General features: G+C 32.2%; 2 protein-coding genes across 2 annotated transcripts; one reads left to right on the top strand and one right to left on the bottom strand.

Annotated features, from left to right (window-relative positions):
• The first annotated feature begins 11523 nt into the window (after nt 1-11523).
• LOC126687541 (uncharacterized) lies at nt 11524-12956 on the top strand. Its single transcript, XM_050382102.1, has 4 exons — nt 11524-12039; nt 12137-12196; nt 12303-12775; nt 12833-12956. Exons 1-4 carry the CDS (start codon nt 11524-11526, stop codon nt 12954-12956), a joined length of 1173 nt encoding a protein of 390 aa, XP_050238059.1.
• A 3908-nt stretch (nt 12957-16864) lies between these two features.
• On the bottom strand, nt 16865-17635 carry LOC126687540 (uncharacterized). The gene has a single exon (XM_050382101.1). The coding sequence runs from the start codon at nt 17633-17635 to the stop codon at nt 16865-16867; it is 771 nt and encodes a 256-aa protein (XP_050238058.1).
• Between the last annotated feature and the right edge of the window lie 4396 nt (nt 17636-22031).

Genomic DNA, 22031 nt, shown 5'->3' with positions numbered 1-22031 from the left:
GTGATCAAACAAATGATGACAAGGTGTAGTCATACTTATAAAGGGCTGACCGAAATATACAGGCATGAGAAACTGGATAATATTCCAATTCCACAAGCTATCTGTCAGATTATTGTGTTAGGTAAAAAGTTAGGACCAATTTTTTTTTCTCATTTTAAATATTAGATATGAACATATATATTTACTCTTTAGCTAATTTTCAACGTCAATATATTTAAATAACATCACTTTCTGAAATATGGGATCTAATGATGATTTTGGTGCTTTTGTTATTAATGATGCTAAGGTGAAATACGACCATCCAGCCAAAAATATGACGATGGATATAATTGGCTATACCACAATACTTCCTGTACGATAATCTCGAGCGGGAATGAAGCTCAGGCTTCTTACCTCTAACCCTAAAAAGGATGCAAGGATTTTATCTAGACATGCTGCCAAATCCATCCCGCTGTTTCCTTACCTTAGATTCTGAGAAAGTTCCATCAAGCCTGGATCTAGAAGGGTCAAAATTAATAGTGGACAAATGTAAGTCACAGGTTAAAGGAGAGCACATGTAATGTGGCACGTCAATGGAGGAAATGATAGACTTTAGTCTAACTTTCACGGGGTCTAAGGTTGGCATCTTTATGAATGAGCTAGTTGATGTCAAACCAAATATGGAGGAGTATATAGTCACGGACATCAGAAAGATTGGAAAGAAAGTTGTTATTAGCCACAAATGGATCTACTCATATAGTGTCTATTATTGTATGTCTGTCTTGCTCATTTTTTCCGTTATAATATTCGTAACATATAATCGCAAATAATCGCAAGTGTACGATATCGCTCAAGTAATATAACTTGGAAGACCAAGTATCGATCCCACAGAGAAAATGGACTTAATCACTAATTTAAAATATTCTTTAATCGGCTAGCTAGAAAAAATCAACAGGGTTTTGTAATTTAATTAAACTAATATAAACTGAAAACAAATAATAAAATAGGGTTTAAAACAATAAGATTAAAAAGTTCAAGGATTGATAATCCCAAATAAATAAGTAAAATTATGGAATAGGATTTCTTAGTGATTTTATCGCGAATCGAGCTATTCTAAAGCACCGAATCCCGCCCTCTCAAGCCTCAAAGATCCGAATAAAATCACAACCTAATTAACTAACCAATTATTAACTCGCTCTCACGATATTAAAACTGAATTAAATAATCAAATTATAATTATGAAGCAAACTCAACGACTACCTAAATTCTAACCCGCTCTCACAGCGTTTTTCTCTAAGTTCTTAATTATCTATGTCTATTTAATTAACAATCTCTCAATTAGTTAATTAAACACAAAATCATGAACTAAGTAGCTAATTCAATCCAAGCAATAAGATTAATAATTAAGACACGAATTAACACTAATCCATCCAATCCAAGTAATTACCAATTTATAAGTTCATATCAACCCTCGAACAATGGTTTTAGTTACTCATATTAAAACTGAAACAAAACAAGAAGGATGATGAAGAAGAAAGCATAATTAAACAATAAATACCGGAGTTGTCAATTTCGGAAAGAATCGTCTTGATTAAGCTTGAAATCTTCAACAATCGTCTTGCAGAAACTAATTATAAACTACTTATAAACTGCTGGAAAAAACTAAATTAAAAGCTATTTAATAAAAACTAAACTATAACTAATGTAATCTAATGTCTAATCTATTGATTGATTCCTGACTAATGCTATTATAATGCCTTTATATAGTGGAGGTAGTCCATGAATAATAAAATAACTCCAAATACAAGTCGGAATTGGATTAGGAGTTGCGTTGAAGTTGAAATAGGAGAAGAATCCAATTCGAACACTGATTCAGCCCTTTTTCTCATGTCTCGTTCGAGAAAATGCATGTCTCGTTCGAGACATGATTTAATTTGAAGTTTCGATGCTTTTTTTCGTTCGAAAAACAACTCTCTGTGAGTAAATTTCGATGGTCTCGTTCGAGACCTTAAATTCTCGTTCGAGACCCAATTCCAGCTGCACAACTGCTAACTTCAAAACTTCATAACTCGATGTAGAAAACTCCAAATGAGTCGGTTCTTGAACCTCTGGAAAGATTAGGATGTCTACTTTATTTCTTATGAAGAACATAAAGTCATTTGAAGTCTTTAACTGCTCCAAAATTGTCAATGAATACGTCGGGGTCAGATTTTCATGTGTGCAAATGTGCTTTCTTCATTCCCAAACTTCACGACTTCGATCTAATCCACGATTTATACTCTTTATTGCTCAAAACGCTCCATAATCACTAAATAATCCTTGAAACACTAACACACATCATAAAGCATAAAAATACTAAATAATGTATGAATAATACGATAAAAACGATTAAAGATGCGTAAAAACGACTCGAAATATAGGAGTAATTTTACTCCTATCAAACATCCTCACACTTACCCTTTGCTTGTCCTCAAGCAAGAAATAAATCTTACTCTACAAAATATGTTAGAAAACTTGGCACAATCTTAACAATAAATCAATAATAGAAATCCCCGAAACCTATGAACAATATAAAAACGAAACTTCTAAAACCGACAACTAAATAGTGATGCAATCAAATAACAATAATAATTTATGACATAATTCAATATAACAAAGGTTACTAACTCATTAGTACAAGGTCAAATTGAATCACACTTCAAGTTTCACTATCACTCGCGGGACATGGAAAATAATCAATTTCTCACTTAGGCAAATCATAGCACAATTTAGTAAAAACTAAGCTAATGGCATCAATATATCAACAAGTAGGGTATATATCAAAGAAAAAACTCACAATTGAAAACATGAATACTCACCATAAGCTTGCTCATAGTCCCGGACTCCGCTACTTGATTCGGTAATCAACAAAAATCATATGGTCTTTTATTGGGTTGTAATATGGCTAAGGTAAAGGGTAGGTAAAAAGGTTAAACAAAGGCTAATTATCAACTTAATGCACTATTTATTACTACTATTATCTTCTAGGTTGATCTAACTCGGTTTTGCGTTTATGTGAACTTATAACTTTCTTTTCTTTTTGAATTACGCTCTCCTCATTGCTTTTTGCAATCTCAGAATTTTTTTCTTCTTTTGAAGCTTTTGCTTGCAAATTTTTATCTCTCTTTTTTTTTCAATCTTTTTTCAAGGCGCAACCTTTATCTTTGTAAGCACAATGTAGTTCACTTTTTCCTTTCACTAATCTTGAGTTTCGAATCACCTATATTCATCATAGTCATAACAAATAATATCTTAAGTCGATAAGGTAAACAAAAGAGGTAAAATATAGAACGGTAAAGGGTAAAATATGGTAAAAACAATAAAAAGGCTTAAGGCTCAAATTGGTGTAATCTAGGGGATAAGGGTAGTCTATTTAAGTGGTCTAAAAGAAAGGTTATACCTAATTGCCATAATCATTTAATTGTTGAAAACTCAATCGTGTAACTTTAAACGGACACCGGGCAAGTTCTAGGAATAAAACACGAAATCAACACTCACAACAAGGAAATTAAGCTCAAAACTCTCAAAAGTGTGTAATGTTATGCCATGAACTCAATTCCTATAAAAATTATGCTACTTATGCCAAAAGTTTAAAAACGACTATACAAATAAACAATCGACATGTCATGAGTCCGCATCAAGTTATTCAATTATGTTTCAACGATTTGAACAAGTCTAAATTTCGAATTCACCCTTATTTCATCGGATTATGTCAACGAATTATTAAGTCATTAAGCAAGCATCACTTATCAATTGTCGAATTAAGAAGTCGCGTTTATACATTCATTGATTTGGGAAAATCTAAAATTGACAAATTTAAAAGATAACACCAAATCAACTAACACTTTTTTTTATAATTGAAAGACAAAGATTTAAAGCGATACAAGGCATTGTAAAAAACTACGACTATCCTAAAACACCCTAATACAATCTACTAAAGCATGAAAACACAAGAAAAACAAACTAAAAAAAAACAAACTAAACCTAAGAAAACATAAATAAACAAACAATAATAAATAAATAAAAATCCTAACTAAACGATATGTTTTTTCCCCATCCTCACACTATTTCATGCAATGTCCTCAGTGTAATGAAATAATAAAAAAAAAATTGAAAAACATGAGTGTAAGATGAAAGGAAAATAATACCTCTTGGGATTGCCTCCCAAGTGCGCTTTAGTTAGAGTCTAAAGCTTGACTCTTCGCATAAGGTTGCTAAAAATAAAACCTAACATGAGGAAGCCGTCTTGGTAGCATCTTCTTCCTCTTTTTCCTTGTTGGCTCCTTCAAATAATACTTGGATGATATAGAGTATGCTTGTACTCTATAGTAGGGAACATGAGGAGTATGAAGCATATTCATATATTTAGTAATATTTCCATCATACTCGGAATCAAACCCTTCTAAGAATGGATCTTTGAAATCAAAGGCTTTGTTAAACTCCTCGTAGAGTACCGTAATACCAAATTGCTCTCCACTTTCATTATTTAAGCTTATGGATGTTGTAATTGGGTGGAAAATTGGAGTTTCAAGTTCACCATCCTCACACTGTTCTTTTTCGACCTCTACATATACCTTTGTTGGATGATGTCCAACTAAAGCATTGACATATGGAATTTCAGCCATCTCATCCTCACTATTGATCGGCACATCGTCAACTTGAACCACCTTCGTAACATATGGACTGTCAAGTGATTTTCCGCTTCGAAGCTCAATTACTTTTACTTGCTCTTTTAGATTTGATTCTGTTGTAGATGGTAGACCATCTTGAGCTATATTTTGAATCAAAATAGCCAATTGAGAAATTTGCGTCTCAAGACGGTGGTTGACCGCGGCTTGATTTTGAAAACCGGTTCTCATCTCCTCAATGAATTCGTCAATCTTGCTTCCTTCATCCACGTTCCAATTTTGCTGAAAATCCGGTGATTGTTGTGGTTCATTATCAAAGTTGGAATTGAAATCCCATTCGTTTTGATGTGGGTGATAACTTGAATTAAAGTTCAAATTTTCATTGAAGTTCTCCCAAATATCGTTCCAACCATAAGTTTCACTAGCTTGCCATTGATCACCCATATAGTTGGCATGTCCATTCTAATCTGGATAGAGTACATGACAGTCAGCTCGAGTATGACCAAAATCCCCACAAATTTCACAGTTATTCTGAAAATTTTGGTACTGCATATAATTTTGATTCCATGACATTACTCCTTCCAGAAAATGTACACAAAAACAAATTGAGGATAAACCAACAAATATCAAACTTCCTGCACACCCAAAAACAAGAACACCCCACGTAAAATCCAATAAACACAAAATAAAAAACAGAAAATAAAGGCTAACACAATCAAGAATATAATACTCTTAATTTATTAAGTACGCAATTGTCCCCGGCAACGGCGCCAAAAACTTGTTGGCAAATAATCGCAAGTGTACGATATCGCTCAAGTAATATAACTTGGAAGACCAAGTATCGATCCCACAGAGACAATGGACTTAATCACTAATTTCAAATATTCTTTAATCGGCTAGCTAGAAAAAATCAATAGGGTTTTGTAATTTAATTAAACTAATATAAACTGAAAACAAATAATAAAATAGGGTTTAAAACAATAAGATTAAAAAGTTCAAGGATTGATAATCCCAAATAAATAAGTAAAATTATGGAATAGGATTTCTTAGTGATTTTATCGCGAATCGAGCTATTCTAAAGCACCGAATCCCGCCCTCTCAAGCCTCAAAGATCCGAATAAAATCACAACCTAATTAACTAACCAATTATTAACTCGCTCTCACGATATTAAAACTGAATTAAATAATCAAATTATAATTATGAAGCAAACTCAACGACTACCTAAATTCCAACCCGCTCTCACAGCGTTTTTCTCTAAGTTCTTAATTATCTATGTCTATTTAATTAACAATCTCTCAATTAGTTAATTAAACACAAAATCATGAACTAAGTAGCTAATTTAATCCAAGCAATAAGATTAATAATTAAGACACGAATTAACACTAATCCATCCAATCCAAGTAATTACCAATTTATAAGTTCATATCAACCCTCGAACAATGGTTTTAGTTACTCATATTAAAACTGAAACAAAACAAGAAGGATGATGAAGAAGAAAGCATAATTAAACAATAAATACCGGAGTTGTCAATTTCGGAAAGAATCGTCTTGATTAAGCTTGAAATCTTCAACAATCGTCTTGCAGAAACTAATTATAAACTACTTATAAACTGCTGGAAAAAACTAAATTAAAAGCTATTTAATAAAAACTAAACTATAACTAATGTAATCTAATGTCTAATCTATTGATTGATTCCTGACTAATGCTATTATAATGCCTTTATATAGTGGAGGTAGTCCATGAATAATAAAATAACTCCAAATACAAGTCGGAATTGGATTAGGAGTTGCGTTGAAGTTGAAATAGGAGAAGAATCCAATTCGAACACTGATTCAGCCCTTTTTCTCATGTCTCGTTCGAGAAAATGCATGTCTCGTTCGAGACATGATTTAATTTGAAGTTTCGATGCTTTTTTTCGTTCGAAAAACAACTCTCTGTGAGTAAATTTCGATGGTCTCGTTCGAGACCTTAAATTCTCGTTCGAGACCCAATTCCAGCTGCACAACTGCTAACTTCAAAACTTCATAACTCGATGTAGAAAACTCCAAATGAGTCGGTTCTTGAACCTCTGGAAAGATTAGGATGTCTACTTTATTTCTTATGAAGAACATAAAGTCATTTGAAGTCTTTAACTGCTCCAAAATTGTCAATGAATACGTCGGGGTCAGATTTTCATGTGTGCAAATGTGCTTTCTTCATTCCCAAACTTCACGACTTCGATCTAATCCACGATTTATACTCTTTATTACTCAAAACGCTCCATAATCACTAAATAATCCTTGAAACACTAACACACATCATAAAGCATAAAAATACTAAATAATGTATGAATAATACGATAAAAACGATTAAAGATGCGTAAAAACGACTCGAAATATAGGAGTAATTTTACTCCTATCAACATATACTCCCTCCGTCCCAAATTGATAGGCACTATTCCAAGTTTCTTTGTCTCAAATTATAGGCAGTCATTTATTGTTAAAATGATAAAATGGCATGAATACCCTCATTAACTATATTATATTTCATTAAAAAGAAAGCAAACACCACTAAAAGACAAAGTCAACACTGCATTAAATAAGGGTAAGTGTGGTATGTTTTTATGAAATTACCCATTTTACATAGATTTACTAAATTCCTTAATACTTGTGTTTGTCCTAAAATGCCTATCAATTTGGGACGGAGGAAGTATATTGTTAATTATCTCACAACTATCTTCTGCAAGTGAAGAAAATAATCTATAATACATATAGAGATGTTCCTAGATGTGGCCATAGGCCGATTCAGCCCGTAAACTGGCCCAGAACCGGTCAAACAGAAATCAGGCCAAAATCGGCCCGAAACCGTGCCGAGGTCGGTTTGGGGCTGGTTCCAATTTTCTTGGAACCGGAATCGGCGATTCCGGTCCCAACCCTTAAAAGAATAAACTAAACTACCTATTGTATATACATATATGATTAATTACTAAATAGTTTACCATGTTTATAGCTTGACTAGCTCTAATCATTGATTAAATATATATTTGTTAAATATTTGTCTTTTTATATCTTCAAACTACTAATTATTTTAAAAATATATATAGTATATTAAATATATTTATTTGAATGGTATTAATTTAATATTTAATTTTGCAGTAATTTTTTTATTTAATTATCTCTAAATACATAAAATGTTAGTTACAATTAAATGAGATCCATATTTTGATATTTTGATATTTTAATTTAATATTTAGTTTTAATGAAATTAAAAAAATAGATTTATCAAACCGGCCAATCCGTGAACCGGCCGGTTCTAAACTACCCCAGAACCGTCCAATGATTTTTACAAGTATTAAGTTAAATTAGTAAAAATGCGTAAAAGATGAAAAATAACTAGTGAAACCAAATCCTTCTATTGATTACCAAACCTCCAACCTTAACGTCATGTCTTTCAACCCCAACCTTAACCCTAAACACCAAACCTCCAACCGCCAAGCTCCGGTCACCCAGTTTTAACCACCGTACCAGCAGTCATCCCAACGCCATAATCCTGTTTTTTACTTTGAGAATTACCGGACTCCTGGAACTATATCAATCTTCAATAGGCTTTTTTGAAGTTTGGAGTTGTTGGAAGGGTTTCGTTGGCAAGGAAGCGTAATGTAAGAAACAAGCGATTTGGATTTTTCAGACCTAATCCGGAAGAGGATTTGAAGATAGTTAAGGCGCGTTTGAATTCAGTCAGCATCGGTTATTATCGTATCAAGGATTTTGACGCTAGGTATCCAACTAGGGTTTTTCTAAGCAATGGTTTAAAGGATACCAATATTGCACGTCTAGCTCAGAAACCCATCTCGCAGCAGCAACATGTTTTCAAACCATCTATTTGTGATAGTAGATCGTTTGCCCTACCTCTGCAGTATTCGCCAACAATGGAACTAAAATCAGATTTTTCAAACTCTCTCATCGTTTCCTTCAAACATATACGTTCCCTGTTGCAAGTTTCATCTTATCTGTAGAATAAAGAGGTGGATTATGAATCAATGTCTTTTTTGGGATGATCAGAACTGCTAATCAAATTCCGTTCTAGAGATGCCAGATAGGTTTTTGAATCAATCACGTTTCCTTCGCTTCAGGATTTATTTTATTCCTTTAAACCTTTTGACAAGTTTACTGTCAGTAAGGGCATATTTGTTTGGATTAATATTGTTGGAATTCCAATTGGTGCATAGGACGAGGAGCTTTTTATGCAAATAGGTAACCGTTATGGGTACGCTATAGTGGTTCATCCTATGGTTTTATCGCAAGAGAGGATTGATACTGGATCTATTCTAATTTGTATGACGAATGAATGTATTCGAGAGTCTGTTACTCTTTTATTTGCTGAGAAGGAGTTTAATATCCGAGTTGTTGAATCGGATTTGCCCATTGATTTAGAGGAATGAGATGGTTTGGACACCTCTTCTTCAAATGATTCATCGAGTCAATGTTCCTTTTCTGATTTAGATATGCCACTAGATGTTAACAGTATGGATTCTCTTAATACCAAAGGACACACATAAGTTTCTTCTCCTGCATTTGTGCAGCCCTCATTCAGTAATGAGCCATTAACTGAGAAGCAGTCAACTATTCCAGCATATGGGGAGGGACTGTCAGCTTCTAGCCCTTCGGCTTATTAAACTCCAGTGGGTTTTCTGGGTTTCGTTGAATCGAGATGTAAACACAAACGTATCAACACAAATGCGAATTTTTATTCAGGTCTAACATTACCAGGAAGCAGTGAATCTTCCTTCTCGAATGCCATTATTCGTCATAGGAGCAAACTAAACTTTGCAGCAGCAAATAAGGAAACAGAAGCAAGGAAGATTTGAGGCATGGGCTTGCAACTTGACTTATTTTCAGAAGAAAACAAAACATCAATTATTGATCTCCTTTCGTAGAAAATTCAACAAGACTTCTCAAGGTCTGTTTGATCTTTTCCTTTGTTATCGTCAGTCAAGGTTTATAATCTTTTTTATGTCGTTTCCTTTCAATTTTATATATTACGTGGAATTGTCGTGGAGGTATTACCTATTCTAGAAAGCAAAGGGCTACACGTTCTTTTATTTCTCAGCATCAATTGTCTTTAGCTGGTTTCGTCGAAACTAAACGGGAGTTGATATATGATTTTATTATTAGTCGCTTATGGCCTCATTTTGATTATAATTTATGTTTCTCTCCTTCTTCTAGAGCCTCCGGAGGCTTTCTTTGCATTTGGATAAGAAAGTTTTATTGGCTACTAGAATTCTTATTTTCCCTAGATGGATTTGTATCGATTTTGTTTGCTCGGGTGTTCCTCTCCGTTATTTTGGTTTATGACTGCTCGCAACCTGCTGATAGGGCAGTTTTTTGGTCTGAGATTCTTGTTGAACTTCAAACATATATGCTTTGTTTCTTGGTTGGAGATTTTGATTCCGTCAGAGAGGCTTAACTGCGTGGGGTTTTCTATTGGAATGAAACAGTTTTCTGATTTCATTCAAGCTTCAAATCATATAGAGGTAAATCTTCAAGGCCGTCTTTTTACACGGCATAATAACAAATCACGTTCAAAGATCAATCGTTGTTTTATTTTAGCCATAACATCCCTTTGGCCGAACCTGACTCTTGAATCATTACCAAGGAACTTCTCAGATCACTATCCTCTTTTGTTTTATTCTGCTGCGTCTATTGACTGGGGATCTAAGCCGTTCGAATCAATCAACGCTTGGTGGAGTAATTCTTCCTTCCATGATTTTGTGGCTACTTCTTGGGCTGAAATTTCAGCAGCTCCGGAAAATGATTGCTTGGTTAAAAAGCTCAGAGCATTGAGAAGTTTAATTAGAGAGTGGACTATTAATTGCTTTGGAAATTTAGATTCCAGATTTGCAGCGGCTGAAAATTCCATAGAGGCGTTGGAAAGTGATGCTGACCATCGGGTTTTATCTCCTCAAGAGATTGATGTCTAATATGATTTATGTAATGAGCTATCTTTGATTTCAAAACATCAAGAGTCCCTTTGGCATCAAAGTTTTAGACTGAACTGGAACATTTCGGGTGATAAGAACTCAAAATTCTTTCACATAGCGGCCTCCGTTCATTCCAGGAACAATCTTATAACTGAGTTACTTGTGGATAATCAGTGTTTTACTACTTCGGCCACTATTAAACTTCACATTCAGCTCTTCTATTAGAACCTCTTCAAGTCGCCTTCTGTTGTAGTCTATTATGTTGATGCTTTGCCCATTCGAAGATTATCTGACGATCAAGTTGCGAACCTTACCTCTATTTTTACGGAAGAGGAGATATACCTTACTCTTTTTGGTTGTGACGATAACAAAACGTTGGGGCCTGATGGGTTCAACTATTTCTTCTACAAGAAGGCTTGGAAGATTATGAAAAAGGACATATCCTCGAATTATTTTTCAGCTTTCATCGAACTGACTTATTTCCTGCGAATCTAAATACTGCTTTCTTAGTCCTTTTGCCGAAGTTGAAAGGTGCTACAAATATCAAGGATTTTCGCCCTATTAGTCTGATCAATGGAATTTTTAAGTTAGTTTTAAAGGTCCTATCAAACATGTTATTTTCCTTTCTTCCTCTTCTCATTTCAAAAAATTAGTTTGGTTTTATCAAAGTAAGAAATATTCATGAGTGTCATATGATAGCCTCAGATTCGATTCATTTAGTTCATGACCGCAAAGATCAAATTTCTCTCGTTAAACTTGATTTTATAAAAGCGTTCGATTCCATATCTTGGAATTTTATCCTAAATTCTTGCTAGAAATAAATTTTGAGGTTATTTGGATCAACTGTATTTCTTCGTTCTTCAAGACTTCTCAAGTGTTTGTCCTTGCGAATGGTAGCCCTACGAAAAATTCCAGTATGAGAAGAGGAGTCAGACAAGGTGATCCCATCTCTCCTATGCTTTTTGTTCTTGCAGTTGAAGGTCTTAAGGCTTTATTCAGTAAAGCTATCAGTTTGGGTCTTTTAGACGGCATTCATGTGGATGGATACGCTGAACCAATTTCTATCCTGCAGTTTGCAGATGATGCGTTACTATTTGTGCCTAAACATATGGAGATGATAAAAAAATTATTAAGGATTCTTAGATGCTTTGAGCTGATGTTTGGTCTTGATATTAACTATCATAAATCTTCCATCATCGGTATCAATGTGGATGATAATTCTCTGGTAGAAGATTCTCGCATTCTCAACTGTAAAATCAAAGAATTTCCTATTACATATCTTGGTCTACCTCTTTCCTTGAAACCGGTTAAAGCTAAGCTTTGGGATCCAATTATTCATATTTTTTCTTCTCAGCTTGTAGGATGGAAAGAAAACTTATTATCTCCGGATGGGCGTCTCACTTTAATTAAGTCTGTGCTTTGCAGCTTATCGGTTTATTATATTTGCACCTATAACATTCCTAACTCCGTAGCTTTGTCGTTAGAACAGTCCATGCAACGTTTCTTATGAAGTGGGTCGTCATCTTCAGTTGGTTTCAGTGAAGTATCTTGGGCAGATGTTTGCTTGTCATTTATCGATGGAGGTCTTGGTATAACTCTTATAAAACGAAAAAACCAAAGTTTGCTTTTAAAATGGATTTGGAAGCTTATGAATTATGATAGAAGTTCTCTTTGATTTCTTGTTGTTTCATGTAGTTCCCATTTGATCAATTGGTCGATATCAAAGATGTTGATGTCCGACGTTTATCGCAAGTGTGGAGAGGAATTCACGCGGTTTGCGTCAAAAATCAGCAGGTTTGGCTAGAATTTAATTCACAGCTGAATATTACCATCGGCTTGGGGAATAATACCAGATTTTGGAATGAACCTTGGGCTGTCAAACCTTCTCTTCGCATTCAATTTCATGATGTGTTTGTTCTCAGCCGTAACAAGCAGTTTACAGTTGCCGGATTATTTGACTATAATCAGCAGCGATTCCAGTTCAGTTGGCAGCGTCGTCTTCGGATAGGGGAACAAACACATCTCCGGTTTCTTCAGCAGCAGATATCCAGCCATCTTCCTTCAAACAGACCTGATAAGTTTCATTGGCAGGGGAAGTGGTTCAGTCCAGCGGCTTTCAACTCTCTCCGACAGAATTGTGCTCAGCTGAATGATTCACTCTTAGAAAGGTTTTGGAAATTCAAACTCCCTCCTCGAATTAATTTTTTCATGTGACTTTTGGCAAGAGATAGCGTACCTTCGAATGCTATGTTGATTCGAAAGGGAGTTCTGTCTATTAATCCTTCATGTATGCTATGTTTTGGGGTAGAGTCTTGTATCCACATGATTCTTCATTGCCGTTTTGCTTGACATGCTTGGAACACGGTTCTGAAACTTTGTAGCATACAATGGGCAGCCTCTGACTCTATTCATCACTACTCTTGATTATTGGAGTAATCATTTATCCAAAAAAAAAAATAGTAAAAATGGTAAAACTAATTTTCAGAAAACATAGACCATAAATAATTTTTTTTTAATAATTTAGCAAAATTTGATCGAAGATCACCACTCCACGTGGTCATGTAATCTTCAACCCTACTAAATTTGTCTGATTTATTGGTTCGATCACATTATGGTCCCATTTTGATTCCACTATTGCTATCCATTATAATTGATCCCTCCATTCAAATTCTCCTCATTTTTCCTACCAACATCATGACTTCTCTCGACTAGGTCTCATCTTTCCATTATAGATATTTTGCTGCTTTTAGGGGTAATTGTTCACGAGACATCCAAACCACCGATTTGTGTTATTTTAATAATCGAACTATAATTCGTTTTATTTTGATTGTTAAATTTTACTTTCATACCAACATAACTTTTCAGCCAATATATCAACATGTCAGCGGAATTTTACCATATAGCAATCTACTTGAAAGACTTTCAAATTGCTGGACTAACAAATTTAGCATGAAAGGAACATAACACGGCAAATCATTAATGTCGCCAACAAATGGGTAAGACTTCAAAACATTATAAGTCATTTAAGTTAAACTATAAAGTTCTCCAAAAAAAACATGCTTCTAATTGCCAAGGAAGAAAATGTAAAAAAACATATAAGACTTTTAAAACACTACGAAAACTATATATGACAAACTATAAAATTCTTTAAGAAAGTAAAAACTTTCTCGATACAGAGAAAGCCAAAAAATACGACCTCTAGAGTTTGTATTAGTACAAAGAAATAGCAGCATATCTATGAGATCATCATAAATATGGACACACATACACAAATTATAAAATTGGAAGGAAAGAAGAAACCATTAGAAGGAAAGAAGAAACTATTCATAGTTATCATTCGTGAAATTTCAAATGCAACCTAAGAAGAGAGTGGATTAAGGTTTTATTTTTATTTTTTAGGAGGACTAAAACAAGTAGGATATGTTTCTCACTCTCCTTTTATGTAATTCGTACTCTCTCTTCTCTCTAAAAAAATTTCTCATTTTCTTCATCTTTTTGAGGGTGGAAGAAGAATGTTTCGGCTAACTGAAAAATCATCTTCTCATATTACTATTTATTATAAATCTACTTTTTAATTCAATAAGTCTTTATTAGACAATTTTTCTCGATTTGGATTTTTTATTTTATCATGTTTAAATAAAATTTATATGGTATTTTATACCTCTTTTGATTAGATTTTTTAAATCTATCAAGAATATTTAGCGTGGAGCTTTAAATTCAAGTTCTTGTAGATCTAAAAAATTGGAAGGTTGTGAATCTTATCTTTTTTGAATCTCAATGAAGATGAAGATCCGAAATAGTAGGTTTCAACGGTAACACGAGTATCTGATTATTTCATCTTCTCAGGTTTTGGATTTGCATTCGCATTGATGAAAGCTAAAGAAAGTAACTATTTGATTGCTGAGAAAACTGCTGTTTGGCTACTGAGAAAATAATTCTGATGAAAAACAAAATCAAGAGCACAAAAGCTCTAATACCATATTAGAAAAACAAAGCTTTATTGATTACTCAAAATTCTTGATTACAACGAATGAACTAACTCAGTCCTTTTATAGATCAAGGAGAGCAGTTATTTCTTAAGAAAAGAATCAAACACAACTAGCTACAACTGCTAACTATCTCTCATTGCTTTACTAACTAATTCTCACACACGAGCCTCATGTTGATTTGCCACATCAACAACACACACTCCTTGTCTCAGCTGATGATATTGAAGTGCATATCAGTAAAACACATGCTCTAAGATGATTTCTACATAAGTAGTAAGCTATATAAGCTGCGCCTTAACTGCTAGCATATTACTTCTAGAACAAGAAATGGAATCCAATGAAAATCCAAAACCTGAGAAGATGAAATAATCAGATACTCGTGTTAAACGGAACGAATGATAAATCGGAAAAAATATATATTAAAACACCTGCTGAACATAATCGTTGTGTTAGTGTTATAAGATTTATGTCTAGATTTTTCTTGTTTTCAGTTATTTTTATTGATTATATCTTGGGTTGTTGCTATTATTTAGTAGTTCAAAATTTGTAAGATCGTATATATGTCTTTTGTTATATAACTTTTCTTATTTCTAATATTAATCTTCATGAATGAGTTTTAACAGAAGGCAGACTCCATCATTTCTCATAGCGGAAGTTGTTCTATATGTTTTATTTTTCAGTACATTTCATATACCCTATTTTATTTACTTAATCTTGTGTTTTAAAATTTATTTTATTTTCATAGAATATTTTTAATTAGATAGAAGGTACAAAAAACCCCTTAATTTTTTTTGAAAAGTACAGATTAACCCTTTTATTTTTTTGGACACAATTAAACCCTCATGTTTTTAAAATTGATCAATTAAACCCTTGTTTTTTGATATCAAATAAATAAACCCTTTTAATTTATTTTTGAGCCTTTTTTTAATATGATTATGAGAGACATGTCAGTTATTAACGAGTGTTACTAATGGTGTTGCACGAAAGGGGTTATTTGTTCTATTTGAAAATAAAAAGAGCTTAATTATACCAAAAAAAAGGGATGATCTATACTTTTATAATTACTATGAGGATTTTTTTATATTTTTTTCCTTTTAATTATTCATTCATTTCTTTTATTATCCCATCAATATTCTTTTACTATTTAAATCTGTTTTTTGGAGAACTTTTTACAATTTAAATCTTGCATACTTAAATATCCACCATTTTTTTATAATTGAAAGGGCGAGTGCTTGTACAAAGAATTGAACCTACAATCTTACAGATTGTTGTCTAGTGATTATACCATTTGAGCTTTGATTCATTAGTATATTTATTTATTAATACACTTGGAAAAATTATAAAATGAACCGAGTCTATCACATCATCCGTAGATTAAGTCAATCATATTATAACACCTCATTGAAATGATGAAAAAATTGTAATAAATGTGTTCATATTATAATGATGATTTTGTCATCATTTTAATTAGGTGCTATAATAGGATTGACTTAATTTACAGATGGCTCTGTCAGCCTAAGATCTATTGTATATATTAAACCTAATGGTAAAAAAAAACATTTACGATTTGTTGCAATTTATACCAAACCTTTTAATTTTTGTAATAATAGTCAAATTGGTGGTCAAACTTGTAAAAAAAGAAAAATAAGTTCGGCTATTATTACAATAAAATAATACAATTTAGCTATTATTATAAAAATTAAATGTTTTGATTTAAATTATAACAAGTTGTAAAAGTTTGGCTTTTCGCCATTAAGCCCATATATTTTTTTTTTGATGAATTATACTAAACTTATTCTATAATATCATCCATTGTTGCTAATTTTTCTTCAAACTTTTTAAGATCATTACCATTATTTTGTTTACTGTTCCAAATATCTCCAACGGTAGAGCTAGCCTATGCGACCACATATAATCATATATTTGCAGTCGCTTTAAACATATTGCGACCGAATTTAATTAATTGACCACCACAATTCCCTTTGTTAATTAAATAATTTTTCATAATCAAGAGAAGATGAACTAAAATTTTGAAAGGCAGAGAACATAAAAGCAAACCAAAAGAATAAGAAAATAAAGATTATACAAATTCATAATAAAAGGCAATAAGGAATAATAATATGAAATTTGAAGTGCAAACATATAAATAATAAATATAAAAATTATTAAAAAGAGGACATCCAATAAATAACCATCACTTAAAACAACATATGGAATATCATGCCTAAGGTTTCTATAAAACCCCATGCATGCAGCCTCTCCTTCTCCTTACTCCTTACCATTATTACCATCATCACTCTCTGGTGGAGACTTGTTCAAATCCAGCGTAGGGCCACCTCGTGGAGGAGAAGGAGAGGAAGAAGACCCTGGTTCTATGTTCAAATCGATATTTGTAACCCTTCGGGAACTTGCAACACCACCACCATCACCAGCAGCCGGAGCAACTGAATCCTCACGCATTTTAGCCAAGGTTTCACGGGCCAAATCCAACATAGTTGGAGCAAGCAACTGCACTTGCCGAGCCTGATGATCATCAGCGCCGGACATTTTGATTGGTGACCACGAACCTGTAACTCTTTTAGGTGGTGGAAAAGCACCACGCCATTCACGTTCCGGGTGAGCACGGAGATGACCAAACACTCCTTTCCAAGAACCAAATCTTTTCCCACATATTGAACAAATTGGTTCTGATTTTGGCGCATCCATTTCGCCTTTTTTTCGTTTATTTTCAGCAACATTATCATCATCGTTTTTTGCTAATGCTCTGTTCATTTGAGGATCGCCAGACCCTCGACCCGCACCCATTCCTCCAAGAGCAATCTGAACAACCCTACGCTGCGGAGGTGACGGTGACGGCGAGGATGATGACGAAGAAGAAAACCCTTCAATTAATCCCTGACCGACAACCGGAACTGAAGAGGAGCCTTCACCAAAATGAATCGCACGGATAGGAAGTGGAGCAGGAGTGGGGACTGGTAAAGCCTCATCACTAGGGCTGTTTGATTTGTTTGGAGAATTTTCCCTTGAAGAGTTGGCCATTAGGGCAAAATGGTATTTAAATATTCAGGAGAGGAAGTGATTAAGAGTTGATTGTTTGTGATGCAAGAATCTGAAGAGATATCGAGCAGTTATATAGGGTTTGAGAAACAGTGTTTCCTGGTGATCAGACGCAATGTATGATTGGTACCTCTTCCAAAGGGCGGGAGACATTTAGGGTTTTACTTATTTTGGTGATGAAATTACTATTTGCAGATAAAAAATCAAAATAAACAATCAAAATGGGCGGGAGAGATTTAGGGTTAATTAATTTCATAAAACTTTCCAAGATAAGCAAAATTGTATTCATGCATGCATGATGCTGTCAATTACTTTGTTCTGTCAAAAAATTTCATTTCTATATGGTTCTCATGCTTTATTTTTGATTTACTAATTGTTTATATTGTTTGAGAATTTGTGGTTCTGGTGCTTAAGAAAATTCACCTAGTTCTGATTAATTTGTTCTTTCAATCTTAAAAAGTTATTTATGATTAATTGTTTCTTCTACTTCTGATATCATTTATCTTGATAGATGAAGAACAATAACCTACTTTCCATTCTTCATCATATTTATAATAACTAGCAAATCGATGAATATTGTAGGGATCTTGATAATCCTTTTGGTTATGCTTAGTTTTTGATTTCCTAATTGTGGGGTGGTTCTAGTGCTTAAGTAAATTGCCCTAGTTCTGATTAATTTGTTCTTTCAATCTTACAAAATTGTATTTATGATTAATTGTTTCTTTTGCTTCTAATATCATTTATCTTTGATGCACCTATAATACAACTGCTGCAAATTAAAAAACTTTTGTTTCAGAGATGAAAAACAATAACCAACTTTCAATGCTTCATCATTTTTATTATAAACTCTCGAATCGATGAATATTATACAGATCTTAATAATTGTTTGGATTATAATTGGTTTTTGGCTATTATAGTTTGTATAGATGGAACATTTTATGCTACAAATGTTTTATTTGATGGAAGATTGGGAATGATTTCCATGCATGCTGTTCTCAAGATTATTCATATTTTTTTCTTTTTATAATTAGGTTGGGGGAGCGTTTATGGGAGGAATTGAATCATGACCATTGACAGTTTTCTGTCTAGCGCTTATACTATTTGAGTTACAACTACATCATATGATTATTATGATGTAGTTCTGTAAGAGAATATTGGTCGTGAGGATTATCCATATTCTTTTGATTTAGTGTTGTTCAATGTGCTAGATCTTTTGATAATGTTGTTTAGATGGACATCTGTAGCATAAAAAGTTCATCTTATTTATTGTAACTAGCGAGTCGATGAAAATTGTACGGACCTTAATAATCCGGCCTTTTAATTATTGATTATGTATAATCATTTATTTCGATTATGTTTTTGGCTATTATAGTTTGTAATATTAATCAAATTTGAAGAAAATGAAGGAACCTTTTGTGCTACAGATGTTTTATTTCATGGGAGAGTGCAAATAATTTGGGTTTTGACATTTTTGTGCTCTTAATATATTGGTATTTCTCAAATTTGGCAAAAAAAATATTGGTATTTCTCAATTTGTGCCTAATATTAAAATAATATTATTTTCTCTCTCCTAAAAAAGAATTTAAATCCTAAACTTTACATAAAAGATCCATTTAGCTCCATAAATTTAAAATATGAATAAAATAGAAAATTCCTTATTAAATAATTTAATCAAAGAAGATATAGAATTAATTAATCAATTAAAAAAAAATAAAAACAACTAATATAAATGGTAGACAATATATACAAAATATAATAATACAATTAAGTATAAGTGAAAATGAAATTAAAAATTTATTTAAAATTAATAATAAATAAAATTTATAGACAATTAGAAATGAATGAAATAAATGATCAATTATTATTATTAGAAGATAAACTGACAAACATAGAACAAATGATAAATTTTATAGCAAAATGCATGGGATATAATGATTAATAAGATAAGTGGAAGAAATAGGAGATACACAAAGGTTTACAATTGATGAACAATTCAAACAAATAAATAATAATTTAAATATTGTAAATCAAAATATAAAAACTATGAATTATAGACCTTATAGTTTTGTAGATACATTATATGATAACGATAAGGCTTAATGGCGTAAAAAATCATAAACTTTACCGTGTTTTGCAAATTTAACATAAACTTTCAATTTTGGCAAATTAATACACAAACTTTTGATTTTTTGCAATTTTAGCACCGATCAATTTTCCTTCAAAAAAATAGAGAAAAATGCTGATGTGGACGCCGGAATAGTGGTTATTCTGGTGTACACATCAGCATTTTTTTCACGAAAAAATTGATCGGTGCTAAAATTGCCAAAAATCAAAAGTTTGTGTATTAATTTGCCAAAATTGAAAGTTTATGTTAAATTTGCAAAACACGCTAAAGTTTGTGATTTGTTACGCAATTAAGCCTAAAGATAAAGGATACAGTAGTGAAAGTCTAACTTTACCACTAAGCGCTTTTAAACTAATAAAAACAGACAAACCATGTAATAATAAAGAAAAATTAGATAAAATATTTTATCTATTAGAAAATATAAAATAAAAAGTCGAAATTCTTGAATATAGAATAGAAAAAGAAAAAAAAAATCATACATGAAGGATTTTTTTTTTTTGAATAGTATGTATATTATAGTCACAAAAAGTGGCAAAAACCTTTACTTAAAGCTTTCGCACAAGAAATGACACGCTCAAGGCGGCACACTAAAAGCTACGACTAAGAGAAAAGCCAAAATATCACTTGCCACTTTCCATTCACGTGAGGGTCTGAACATGTCAATAATGAAAGTAAAGGGATCCATCAGTGACGAATTTTGAGATAAAGGCTTACTAAGTCAAAATGGTAAAGTAGAGGGGCCTCCGTATGGATTTTGCCTTTAGTTTTTGCTATTTTTGTAACTATTTTTAAATGAGGAATTTGCACAAAACACTCCTTTTTTTAACTTATTTGTTCTAAATACCTCAATTTCAAAAATTTACTTTTTTACTCTATTTTTTTATTATTTTTAGTTGTACCTCAATTAGCAAAATAACTTATTTGTATTTTTACTCTCCTTTTAAACACATGCATATCTCATTTTCCTTTTTTTTCTCTCTCCTTTTTCTCTTTCCTCTTTCCTCTTTCTTCTTTCTTTTTTCGTTTTTTTCTTTTCTCTCTCCTTTTTCTCTTTTTCCTTCTCATTTTTTTTCTCTCTTCTTCTTCTTCTTCTTCTTCTTCTTCTTCTTCTTTCCTCTGCAACTTTTTTTTTCTTCGTTTTTCTTAAATCTGCTTTTTTTATTTTCCACATTATACAAATGAACTCCAAGACAAAGAAATTTGAATAAAAAAAGAGTTTAAGAGATAATATGATGGTGATAGATGAGAAAGTTCTTCTTCTTCTTCTTCTTCTTCCACTTTTTTCTTTCTAGGTTGTTTTAAATTATTTTAGCATCGTTTTTTGGAATTTTTTACAACTTTTTTTGAAAAAATCGTAATGTTTTTCATTAATGATATTTTGACATGGTTTTCAAATGTTTTAAATTAATTTTAGAAATCGTTTGAAACTGTTTTCTCGAAACTGTTTTATACTGTTCGAAATCTTTGTAAACGGTTTGAAACTGTTTTATACTGTTTGAAACTGTTATTTTTTAAACTGTTTGAAAGTGTTTTTTAGAAACTGTTTTAGACTGCTTGAGATCTTTGGAAACGGTTTGCAACTGTTTTATACTGTTTGAAACCTTTGTAAACGGTTTGAAACTGTTTTTTTGAAACTGTTATTTTTTATGTAAACGGTTTGAAACTGTTTGATACTATTTGAAACTGTTATTTTATAAACTATTGAAAAGTATTTTTTAGAATCTGTTTTAAACAGTTTGAGACCTTTGTAAACTGTTTTATACTGTTCGAAACTGTTTTTTGAAACTGTTTGAAACTGTTATTTTTTAGACTGTTTAAAAGCGTTTTTTAGAAACTGTTTTAGACTGTTTGAAACCTTTGTAAACGGTTTGAAACCGTAATTGAAACTATACTTGAAACCGTTTGAAACCTATTTTAATAGATTTTTAATGAGAACAAATAAATTAATAATTTACAGTTTTCTTTGTTTTTTTAAGAAAGTTATGATCGTTAAATTTGAATTCGAAGTGAAATTTGAAGCTATTTGATTAGAAATTAAAAATTCGAGCGGATCGAAATTAAATTTGAAAGTCACAATAAATTTTTAAAAAGTAATGATAGAATTAGAGAAATCAATTTGTTGAATTGTTATGAGCTGAAGATTTTAAATTGAATTGTTGATTTGTTGTTTTTTTTTCTCTTTAAATGAGCTGAGAATAGAAGAAGAAGAAGAAAAAATAGAAGAAGAAGAAACTTTGAATAAAGTGTGTTAGG

The sequence above is a fragment of the Mercurialis annua genome, linkage group LG6, assembly GCF_937616625.2.
Source record: "Mercurialis annua linkage group LG6, ddMerAnnu1.2, whole genome shotgun sequence".
Classification (NCBI taxonomy): domain Eukaryota; kingdom Viridiplantae; phylum Streptophyta; class Magnoliopsida; order Malpighiales; family Euphorbiaceae; genus Mercurialis; species Mercurialis annua.
Note: the sequence above shows the minus strand (reverse complement) of the source record. Positions and strands in the feature narration are given on the sequence as shown.

Excerpts from the sequence above, each read along its gene's own strand:
- LOC126687541 (XM_050382102.1), top strand. The coding sequence starts at position 11,524 with ATGAGAAGAGGAGTCAGACAAGGTGATCCCATCTCTCCTATGCTTTTT. Across the intron at positions 12,197-12,302 it reads ATTTATCGATGGAGGTCTTG|TTCCCATTTGATCAATTGGT; the intron begins GTATAACTCTTA and ends TGTTTCATGTAG. Across the intron at positions 12,776-12,832 it reads AATGATTCACTCTTAGAAAG|AGATAGCGTACCTTCGAATG; the intron begins GTTTTGGAAATT and ends ACTTTTGGCAAG.
- LOC126687540 (XM_050382101.1), bottom strand. The coding sequence starts at position 17,635 with ATGGCCAACTCTTCAAGGGAAAATTCTCCAAACAAATCAAACAGCCCT.